Source organism: Anthonomus grandis, chromosome 5 (genome assembly GCF_022605725.1).
Source record: "Anthonomus grandis grandis chromosome 5, icAntGran1.3, whole genome shotgun sequence".
Classification (NCBI taxonomy): domain Eukaryota; kingdom Metazoa; phylum Arthropoda; class Insecta; order Coleoptera; family Curculionidae; genus Anthonomus; species Anthonomus grandis.
In genome coordinates this window covers 31,895,565-31,907,723 of record NC_065550.1, presented here as the reverse complement: position 1 = coordinate 31,907,723, position 12,159 = coordinate 31,895,565, and the positions used below count along the sequence as shown (strand labels likewise).

The 12,159-nt window shown below is 29.9% G+C and overlaps 1 protein-coding gene across 1 annotated transcript; it reads right to left on the bottom strand.

Moving 5' to 3' along the window:
- Positions 1–4,725: 4,725 nt before the first annotated feature.
- LOC126735957 (UDP-glycosyltransferase UGT5-like) lies at positions 4,726–12,123 on the bottom strand. The gene is made up of 7 exons (XM_050440081.1): positions 11,832–12,123; positions 11,504–11,776; positions 5,905–6,048; positions 5,639–5,850; positions 5,357–5,579; positions 5,084–5,300; positions 4,726–5,027 (listed from the first exon to the last, which is right to left on the bottom strand). Exons 1-7 carry the CDS (start codon positions 12,004–12,006, stop codon positions 4,748–4,750), a joined length of 1,524 nt encoding a protein of 507 aa, XP_050296038.1. The 5' UTR covers positions 12,007–12,123; the 3' UTR covers positions 4,726–4,747.
- Positions 12,124–12,159: the final 36 nt, after the last annotated feature.

The window sequence follows — 12,159 nt, the reverse complement described above, 5'->3', positions numbered from 1 at the left end:
CAAATAAAAATATAAAAATATTTTAGCACGGCGCGAAGTATTTTCATAGTGTTAATATAACACGCAAAATAAATAAGTAAGTAAAGTCAATTTAACCACTTTAAAGTCTTCTTTAAGTGTTAAAAAATACTACATAGTATACTTCATAGTGTTAAATTTAACACTCAAGAAATTTACCGCGCTGTTTATTCTTTTTACCACCCTATTATTTTTTACAGAGTAGGAATGATATTTCTGTTCATCCTGCGTTGTAGCGCGACTAAAGTATTGAATAGGTTTTAAGCTACTATCTTGTTGCTGTTGAAACAATATCGCTCCCAAACCAATCTTACTAGCATCACATTGAACTTCGGTTTCTGCTTCTCTATTATAAATAGCTAAAATGGGTCTCTCTACAAGGCGCCTTTTCAAATCTTTAAACGCAGATTGATGTACGACGTCCCACGTAAACACTGAGTTTTTCTTAGTAAGACTAGAAATTGGTCTGGCAATTGAAGCAAATACTTTAATAAACTTCCTGAAATAGCTAGCTAAACCTAGAAATCTCCTAACATCGTGGACATTTTTGGGTATTGGAAACTCAGCTACAAAAGCTTTTATTTTGTCTGCGCCAGGACGAATACCTAAACGAGATACTTCATGCCCTAAATACTCAACATTTTCCTGAAGAAGATGGCATTTATTTAGTCTAAGCGTTAGACCAGCTTCTCTAAAAATACTGAGGACATCCTTTAACTTGCAAAAACCATCTGGTATTGATACAGTTATGACGGAATTAATACGTCGTCTAAATATGCCATTGTCGTTTCAAACCTAAAAGATCCTAAAACTTGATTTATAGAAAAAAACATTTATGAAAGCGGTCTTTGGAACTGACTCTTCATCTATAGGAATCTGATGATATCCAGATGCCAGATCCAGAGTTGTAAAATAAAAACTCCCTTTAAGTGAGTCTAAAAGGTCATCTTTCCTGGGTAAAGAATATTTATCCTTAAGAGTTTTACGGTTTAAGGCCTTATAGTCAATACACATTCGTGGCTCACCATTTTCCTTTTTGTTACTAACAACACAGGGCTTGCATAAGGTGAGGACGAGTCTCGAATTATGTCATTTTCCATAAGATCTGCAACTACACCTCTAACAATTTCTCTATCGGTCGATAGATTATAGGAATATATCGGTTCTCTAAAGACCCCTTTGTAATCTGTTTGGGCTTGTTTGCTTTTCCCAGGGCCCTAGATGGCCATTAGGTAGAATTAAAAACAGACTGGCAGCATCTGTGTAATGGGTTACAAATGGCAGATCAAATAGTGTTAAATGGTACATTGGAGTAAAAGGAATTTTTGCAAAAATACCTAATTGGACCCAAAAGTGTTTTAATATAAAACAATGGAAATCAAAAATATGACATACATATATAAATGTCAAATTATACTTGTGAAGGCGAAATAATAAAAAAAATTAGTAGCCCCACTGTTGCCAGACAGTATTTAGTAAGATTTAGATAAAAATAAGAAGAAGTCTTACGTTACGGCAATTTTTTTCTTCAAAGATTCTCCATAAAGCCAACCAACCATTAAGAAGATCTATAGTATTGGCAACAATGTCTGTTGACAGGTGACATAATGACAAGTGACATTTATAGGCGAGAAAATTAGCCAATAAGAGATTCCGTTATTGCCACATGGTATTATCAAGACTTTTCCAAGAAAAAGCAAATTTTCCAAATAATTGTACCTAAACTAGTTTATTATAAAAAGAATATAGCTCTGAGGAAATTGGAAATATTAGGTTATACATCAATGGACAAATCTTATCAATATTGGTAAACCTTAAGTTTTGGCGACATTGTCTATTGACAAGTGACAAATGGCTTTTGCTACATTGGCAAATGATAAGCAATCAAATAGTAGCATTGATGTCACATTGAATTTAAAAGTATTTTTGGACAAATTTGCTAATTGGACCAAAATTTCTTTTAATATTTAAAAAAAATGAAATTAAACGTATGGTTCTGTAATATCTGTAAATGTATATTGGCCTACAGTAATAGTTCATTTTGATGAACCTTAAGCATTGACAACACTGTGTGCTACCAGTGATATAATGAAAAATTATACTTTACTGCCAAGCGAGAGGATAAACAAATGAGTGGTTCCACTGTTGCCAGACTACATTTGGTAAGATTCAATCAACAAGAAAATCAATAAGAATTGGTCAAACTTCAATAATTTTAATAATGCTTGTTAACAAGTGACATGTAACTTCATGGCATATCGCAAACGAATGACTCCATATTTGCCCGATTTTATTAACAAATGTCTTGTAAATTATTCCTTCAAAGATTCTACATAAAGCCAACCAACCATTAAGAAATTATGTACTATTGGCAACAATGTCTATTGACAAGTGACATTTATAGATGAGAGGATAAGCCATGGAGAGGTTCCATTATTGCCACATTGTATTTGCAGGACTTCTTCAGAAATCGATCATTTTTCCAAGTAATTACATTGTTATAAGAAAAAATGGAAATTAAGCATATGGTTCGGTGGAAATTAAGAATGTCATATAATTGGATAATTTTTATTAACATTCAACTTTAAAGTCAATTAAAATTACAGTCAACCTTAAGCTTTGACAACATTAACTATTGACAAATGGCTTTTGCTGTCATGGCAGATCAAGCGATCAAGTTTTGAAGATTGTTGCAAGTTTTTTATATTTAAAAAAAATAGGAATTAAAAATATGATTCCGTATTATACGTAAATGTTTAACGGTCTACAGTAATAGTTAATTTTGATTAACCTGAAGCATTGGCAACAGTGTCTCATGATAAGCGACGTAATGACAAATGACATATGCTTTATAGGTAGGCGCTTGGATAAAGAATCTAATGGTTTCATTGTTGCCAAGTTACATAATTTATTTTTAGGGAATTGAGTGGCTCCACTGTTGCCAGACAGTATTTAGTAAGATTCAAGAACAAGTGGTCAAACTAAAGTAGTACTGACCATAATACCAAATGACACATACCTTAATGGCATTTTTCAATCGAATGACTCATATTTTATTTAATTACTACAAATACACTAAAAGTTTTTTCAATCTGAAAAATCAAAGGCAATTGGAGTCGAGAAGTTCCAAAATTTAACTTCAACTTCCTGGAAAAATTACTGTTTTCTTCCAGTCCAGTTTTAGAGGCACAGTTGTCTTAAATTGTTTGAAAAAATAAGCTTTATTATGATTTTAGTTCTTTCAAGTAGTGAAAATTGCTTGGAAAATATTATTGGCTTCTTCCAGACAAGTAGAGTTTAGCTTCAATTATCTGGAAAAATGACTATTTTCTTCCAGACAGTCAAATTTCAAAAGAATTATTTAAACTCTTTTAAGCAATGAAAACTCCCTGAAAAAAAATATTGACTTCTTTCAATGCGGTTCAAAAATATTCACTTTATATCAGGTAATCGAATTCACAGTTGTCAGATTCTATTAAAAAATGTCTTGTCACTCTTGATTCTTCAAAGATTTTGAACATAAAACCATTAAGAAATGCTTAAGTATTGGCAACAATGTCTGTTGACAAGTGACGTAATGGCAAATGATATGTACCTTAATGGTGTATGAAGTTAGTCACTCCATTGCTGTCAGATTTTACTTTAAAGACAGTCAAATGATTTTCTTCGAGGATCAGATATTAAACCAAACGCAATATGATTTTTCTAATTGATTTTAGAAATATCACTTGGCAACACTGTCTTTTGACCAATGAAAAGTGACTTGGTAGCATATGAAGTGCACTTATATAAGCTAGTAGATAACCTAATGAGTATATTATTGCTTTATTGTATTTAAAAGTATTTTATAAAGAAATTATAGTTTTTCTCGACACTAATCAATATGAAATAAGAAATTAAATTGGGGAGTTATATGGCAACATGGCTTGTTAACAAGTATGATACCACGAGGGGATAAATCATTAAGTAATTCCATTGCTGCCACTTATTTCCCCACAAAGATTTTTTTCAATAAATTATACCTAAACTAATTTTAATAACAAAAAAATGGTAATTGTGAATATTATTCTATGTTATCCATCGATAGACATTAATAGCCAACATTCATTATTATTATCGCAAAAAAAGTTTTGGCAACATTGTCTTTTGACAAGTGACAAATGGCTGTTACACAATGGCAGATGATTAAGTGGATCCACTGTTGCCACATTATATTAATATGAATATTCCAGAATAATTAAGTCTTTATTACAGAAGTATATTGATCTGCATTAATAATAGTGAGGGTCTCAAGCATTGGCAATCCTGTTTCTTGACAAGTAACATAATGTCAAAACGACAAATAACATACGCTTCATAAGTAGACGATAGGGTAAATAATCAAATAGTTCCAGTGTTGGCACGTTAAAATAACAAGTTTTTTCCAAAAATTAGTCAACTTCTTTTAGTTTATTCTTCTAGTGCCTTTAGAAGTTCTGGTATTAAAAAAAATAATATTGGGATTTTTGAACTATATTGTGGCCAGATTGTGTCCGTGGAAAATAAAAATCATTTTTAGGTTAAATTCATGCTTAACCTAAATAGCATCATCAATAGCAACAATGGATCTAATCGCTTGGTCATGCAATGACACCCGTCAGTATTTCTTGACAGGTGTTCTTATTGGCAGACATGGAGGGCAATAAAGAAGGAAAGGAAACTTCTTAATAAAAAATAGAACAATTTTATTTTATGAGGTTTTCACTTTCTGTTGCGTACCAAAGCAAACCGAAAGCAACCATTTGAAAATTTTAAAAATAATATAAAATAGTGTCATTAAAATTACTGTATAAAATAGTATCACATCTAATAAGAAATACTGATAAAGGGGCATTTTGATCGCTTCTGACCTCATATGATTTGCCCCCTTATATTTGGCCAAATGCTCCACCCAATATACCGAAGCGTTTAAGGGTGAAACCAAACGGTCCTTGAACAGTCCAGAGAGTTCTTTGGCTTTCGCCCTCGTACTAAAACATGACAAAAATTGTAATACTCTTGCATCATTTTTTTCTCATATAAATACTTTGCACTCAACGCTTTCGTAACGGCTTCTTTAAAGCTCTCCTCGGTGGCCTCTTTCAGTTTCAAGACCACCCCAACCCCCTTTTTCTCGACCATGCCTCCGTTTAGGGTCTGATCCCCAAACTGGGGCATCACCACCATAGGAACCCCGCAGTGGACCGACTCGGTGGTACCCAAAAGCCCTCCATGGGTTATAAACAGTACCGTGTTTGGATGACCTGGAAGTATGCTGATTTTAAGGTTATTCCAATTTTAGTTTGATAAATACTGTTACATAAAATATCAAACTGCGGGGCCCATTTTGTTAACATGACGTTCTGGGGCCGTCCTTCCATTACGTCAGCTTCCCATTTCCATAAAACCCTCTGGGGCAGTTTGGAGAATATTTTTAGGAAAATTTGAAGTTGTTCTTTGGGGATCGTGTGCCCTTTTAGCATGGATCCCAGGCTGAAGTAGATGAGGCCTGCAGATGCGTTGTTGGTCCAATATTCAATATCCTATGAAATAATTCACTTTATTTGCTAGTTAGTAAGATTTTATTATTTATTTCTATTACCTGAGGTAGTTTCTTTGGAACCTTCCCGGACACATGTATCCCTCCCACCTCCACAATACTGGGAGTAAACGGTCTTACTCCATGTAGGGTGTGATGAGTGTTTAAGAGTAAAAGACTCGCCTCATATGGATCGGCTGGCTCATATCCAGTGTATTTGAGCGATAGTGCCCGTCCTGGATCTTCCATGAATACTTTGTACCATAATTTATTCACTGAAGATCAATAGAAATTAGGCATTATTCAACAATAAGGGTTCAATGTTTTACCCAAATGCATCAAAGTGTTTTCGGCTCTCTCTAAAAATGACATGGGGGGTGGATAAGCCATGTATATCGAAGGGATGTACGAAGGGTTGTCGGGGGATCCGAACCATTGGGCGTGCCATGCCATTAGGGCACATGAACTTAAACCTGGAATGTAACGTTTTAATTGTAATATTTAAATTCGTTTCTAATAACGTCAATATATTCAAGGAATATTTGAGGATTTTTAGAATATTGCGGGAAGATTTTGTGTGTTATGGCTGTTCTGATGGGAGATGTTCAGGAATATTGCCAATAATGAAGTTCAGTTATTCACATTATTTTCGAACAAAAAAAATTATATTTCAGATTATTAGTTTCAAATTTTTATTATTTGTGATATTTTTATTTAATTAATGCCTAAACAAAATTGTGATTTTTGAAACATAAATGTATTAATTTGTCAATATTCAAAATGACTTACTAAAAAACGAGCAATTTAACGAAAAGAAAAAGAACAATTATAACAAAAAAATAATCTTAGTTTTATTTTATATTACTTAATATATATTAATTTAATTTATTGTATGTATGTATGTGAATGGATTAATTTTCAAAATATATTTGTTTCATTTTATTATCTTAAAATTTTTTTTAATTTTTTTGTAATTGTTTTTTTTCAAAATTTTGAAATTTAACCATTTGATTTAGCGGGTTTAAATGTTTATTCATAAATAACATTTTATTAATTTATTTAATTTCTAACTTAAAAAATTAAGTATTAAATTTATAAATTTCTTTTCTTATGTTCAAAATTTTTAAATTTAGTTTTTAATTTATGGTATTCTTACTGATGAAAATATGTTACTATTTTCTACTTTAAATTTGCTTTTCTCGTTTAAAAATGAAATATTTTAAATTATATTTTTTCAAGTACTTTCCACCAATTTAATCAAATTTTCTTCTGTTCCATTAATTTCCTAAAAAACTTCTTTTCTTTTAATAAAATGGTATATAGAAAAAAAATATGGCTATAATATTTATTGAACCATCCATTTTTTGGCCACTATTTTATTTAGGTAAGTCTGAAAATTCGTGCATATTTTAGCCATAATTTTTACTCGTACGTACGTATATCCTAAAATATTACATATATTTTTATGGCTAAAATATCACTGCTGTGGCTTAAAATAATCTGTATATTTTTTGTAAATTTTGGTCAAAAAAATATCATATTTGAAAATGAATGGCTAAAATTTGACCATTAATTAAATATGGTTAGTAATTTGCCACCCGATTTCAGTGCTAAAATAGCCAGTTTATGGTTTAATTGCTTTTATATCTAAGAATTAATCATATTCATGGCTATATTTATGGCCATGGCATTAATTTGAGCCAATTTGGGCACTTTTTAAATGGTAAATATGACCAATAATTAGATAAATATTTACTATACAGGGTGTCCCGAAATTACATGGCAATATTTTACCAGCCGCATCTTTGTCTAAAAATAAGACAAAAAGTCCATATACAGTATGGTTCAAAAGTGCATCGTTTTTAAGTTACAGGGTGTTTTATGAATCATGTTAAAGATGGTTTTTTGTTAATATATCCGGAACGCCTAGTTGTAATCTTTTGAAATTTTCAACATTTACTATTGGTTTTATTAAAAACTGATATTGCAACCATTTTTGCCAAAATGTGTACAGGGTCGTGTAAAATAAGTGGTCGGTAAAGTTTAAATTGTTTAAACTTTTTTTCTAGCAACTCCGTGATAATTTTGGTATTAGAATTGAAAAGAACAAACATTTTTACATAAAAAAGGTGCTCTTGTCTAATTTCAATAGGAGCTTCCGTTTTCGAAAAAATCAATTATTAATAAATCATGAATTGGTATTTCAAAAAGTAACTATAAATAACATCTTGTAAAATAATAGTTGGCAGTGTTTGTTGACAATTAGTTTATTTGTTAAATTTTGTTTAACGTTTTGTTGACATTTCACATTTTTTAAATTTGCTTTGGCAAAGTAAATTAGTTTTTTTTTGTGATTCATTTTTCAAAAATTATGGACAGATTTACAAATCAAGAGTTAGCTGACATGCATTTTGTTTATGGTTTGTGTAATGGCAGTTCTTTAGCGGCTGTCCGTGAGTATCGCCGAAGATTTCCCCTAAGACATGTTCCAGATCATCAAGTTTTTATAAACACTCACCGAAATTTATGCAATAACGGAAGTTTTCAAAGAGCTCGTGGACAAGGCAGACCACAGGAAGATTATAATTTAGAAAATGTTTTAAATGTTTTTGAAGAAAATCCGGGGGCAAGTATAAGAAATGTGTCAAGAGCCACACATATCCCTCGCTCTATAGTAAGATCCCAAGGGTTACATCCGTTTCATTACCAGCGGGTCCAAGATTTAGAGCCAGACGATTTTCCGTTGAGGATCCAATTTTGTTAGTGGGTAATTAATAATCCAAACTTAATTCCTTCCATTTTATGGACGGACGAAGCCACTTTCACACGAAATGGTTCATTTAACATGCATAATATGCATTTTTGGGCAGATCAAAATCCAAGAGCCATAAGCGTAGTGATTTTCAAAGAAGGTTTTCGGTAAATTTGTGGGCGGGATTAATCGGGGACCAACTTATTGGCCCGATAGAAATACCCAATTGGCTAACTTCGGAGAATTATCTTCATATGCTGGGAAATAATCTTGTGGAGCTTCTGGAAGAAGTTCCTCTTATCTTACGCCAAAAAAAAATTATTTTTCAACAAGGCTCCGTCTTGTGCTCATTTTAGTCGCAATGTGCGTGAGTGAATAAATAACCATTTTCCTGAATGTTGGATTGGTCGAGGTGGTCCTATAAATTAGCCTCCTCGATCTCCAGATCTAACTTCGTTAGATTATTATTAATGGGAACATTTAAATGAGTTGGTATATGTCGTGGAGATAAATATCCGTGAACAACTGATGCAAAGGATTAATTGGGCTGTTAGTGAAATAAAGAGAAATCCATTTTTTGTTTTAAGGGCTACTCGCGCAATAACGCGTAGGGCAAGATTGTGTCTTCAGCAAAATGGAAAGCACTTTGAACATGTGTTGTAATTTGTGCTTTTTTGTTTGGTGTTTTTATGTTTTTTTTTTACGTAATAAATTAATTGTTCCTTTTTTTTACCTATTCAATTACATTAAAAAAAAACAATTGAACTCGAAAAACAATTTTTGATCTTAAATAAAGTATTTGTGACAGTCTTAGGTCATGTTTATCCCCAACGGATTTTTAAGATGCTTTTTAATTTTATTAACTGTTACCAAAATAACTTACGCGTTCTCTTTGCAAAACATTTACATCTAATTTTTTCGAAAACGGAAGCTCCTATCGAAATTAGACAAGAGCACCTTTTTTATGTAAAAATGTTTGTTCTTTTCAATTCTAATACCAAAATTATCACGGAGTTGCTAGAAAAAAAGTTTTAACAATTTAAACTTTACCGATCACTTATTTTACACGACCCTGTATTTTGGCAAAAATGGTTGCAATATCAGTTTTTAATAAAACCAGTAGTAAATGTTGAAAATTTCAAAAGATTACAACTAGGCGTTCCGGATATATTAACAAAAAACCATCTCAAACACCCTGTAACTTAAAAACGATGCACTTTTGAACCATACTGTATAGGGACTTTTTGTCTTATTTTTAGACAAAGATGCGGCTGGTAAAATATTGCAATGTAATTTCGGGACACCCTGTATAATAGTCACTATTTAAATTTGATTTTATTGGTAAAAAGTATATGACGATTTTATTGGTCAAAAATCATTAAGTATATGACTTAATGCCTTATTATTAGCCAATAGTGCCTATAATTGAGTTATTATAGACCATATATTTAAATAAGTGAAAATTTTACAAGCCCCAATTTAGTAAACATAAATTAAGTGTGAATATTCACACGTATTTACAAATACACAAAGAACATAAATGGCATAATTACAGTACAGTTTATGAAACTTCCATAAATTCTCGTGGTGTATTTATAACATTAAAAAAAATTATTTTTTTTGTTTAAAATATGTTTATTTAGTTAAAAAAATGCCATATTGTATATTTAAACTTATTTAAAAAAAATATTTTTAGGGACTTAATTAAAAAAAGTATATTTTTTAACAACTTGTATAATTTTTTTTTTAATATTACGTTCTTTTCAAAATTTTGATTTTTTTTTATAAATCTGTACCATAAAAGATTTTGTTCTATTTTTAATTTTTTAAAATATATTAAATTGGTTTGTTTCCTTCAAAATTTTTGAAATGATTTATTTTAATTCATTCCAAGCCTAAAAATGTAATTATTGTTTGTTTTAATATATTTTTAAAAAACATCTCTCTTTAAATAAAATGGTATATTTAAAAAAATATATAAGCACAAAATAAAAAAATATTTTTAAATTTAACTTTTTAAGCACTTTCTTTGAAATTCATGGCCTTAATATTTATTTTTTTTAATATTTTTCTGTTTCACTTATTTCCAAAAACGCATGTTTAAAATAAAATTGTTTAAATAAAATATTTTTTTAAAGAAATGAAACAAATAATTAAATTATTTAAATCATTTTGTCATTTTCTTAAATTTTTATAAATACATCATTTTCTTTTCGTATTTTTAAATTTCATTTTTAATTCATTCAGGGCTTAAATTCGCTTCAATTAAAATTCGAAAAAAATTATCTATTTATAAATATAAATTGTATATTTTAAATTATGTAAAAGAAGTATAAGAACCAAGAAAAAAAAAATAATAATCATTAAAAATTTTCCATTTTTTAACCATTTTCTTAATTTTGATTTAGTTTTTGTCAATATATATATATCTATTGTTTTAATTCATTTAAATGTTCATAGTTCTTATATTTTTATTTTTTTGTTGTTTGTTTTTAAACGTATATCGCAAATTATGTAAAAGAAATACATGAACCAAATAAAAAAAATAGTTTTAAAAATTTAATTAAAAATCTTTAAATTTGAAATTTTTACCACATTTTTAAATTTGTTTCATTTTTTAATTTATTTTTTTTTATGCTCATGAAATTTGTCTTACTAACTTATTTTATATATGAATATTTAAGTACAATTTTCAAAAAATTAACAGGGTTTATTTAAATTAAAATAAATGATTATTCGATTTTTTATTTAAATTTCACCTTTTTAAACAGGCCAAAAAATATGCCTTTCAATTTTTTCCTTGTAAAGCCTTGTAAAAAATGCCTAAATTTAAATGTGAAAAATTATAATAAATATTTCAACAAATTTAAGTTAAATTTTTAAATAATCATGAAGCAGAAATGAACTTGAAATACTCAAAATTAATAAGACTCCTATATTTGGTCTTTTTTAATAAATTTTCTTTAAATGAAAAAAATACGTTTCACTTCTAATAATTTTCTAGTTTATTGTGCAACAAATGCCCAATCCAAAAAATAAGATAAATATTAAAAACTAATTGTTAAGCAAGTAAAAATTCAGAACTAAAAATCCTTAAGCGAATAATTCACTAAAACATTCCCAAAAATACACCAATAACATTCAAACTTGCCGGGCATCCTTAAGCCTTTACTCACCAATAAAAGGTGCCTTATATTTGGTAATCAACCCATAAAAACAATTCGAATTAAACACCTCCGTCAGTACAACATCAAACCGTAAATCCTCCTTCAAAAACTCATGCAACTCCTCACTTTTCAGCGAGGAATCGCAAGTTATTTGGGCAAAATACGAAATAAAGTCGACCTCTTTGTATTTTTGAATACGATCTCCTACGAAGTCGGTCACATTCAAAATGTTAACATAGGGCTTGTCTGACAGCAAAACGTCTCTTACATTCTTTATATCATCTAAAAAAAATATTTTTTAAACAACTATTTAATATTAAAAGAATATTTGACATACCTTTAGTTCTCACGTGGCTTACGATGGTAAGTCGATGACCTCTGTTACCCAACTCTTGAAACAATGGCTTAAATACGTCATAATGGCTCTTACCCGGGTGCCCAAATATCACCAAAATATTGTAACATTCCACGCTACATACCAGTACAAATAAAGTTAATATAATCAGTTTCATTATGTATTAAAATTATTTCACTTTATATAATGCGAGAGTTGCGCATATTTCCCAAATGTATTTATATAACGGGTTTATTTTAACTAACTGGGTCAGGGTATATGTAGGCACTTATGCCTGAGCAATAACAATAAGATAATGCACTTATCTTAT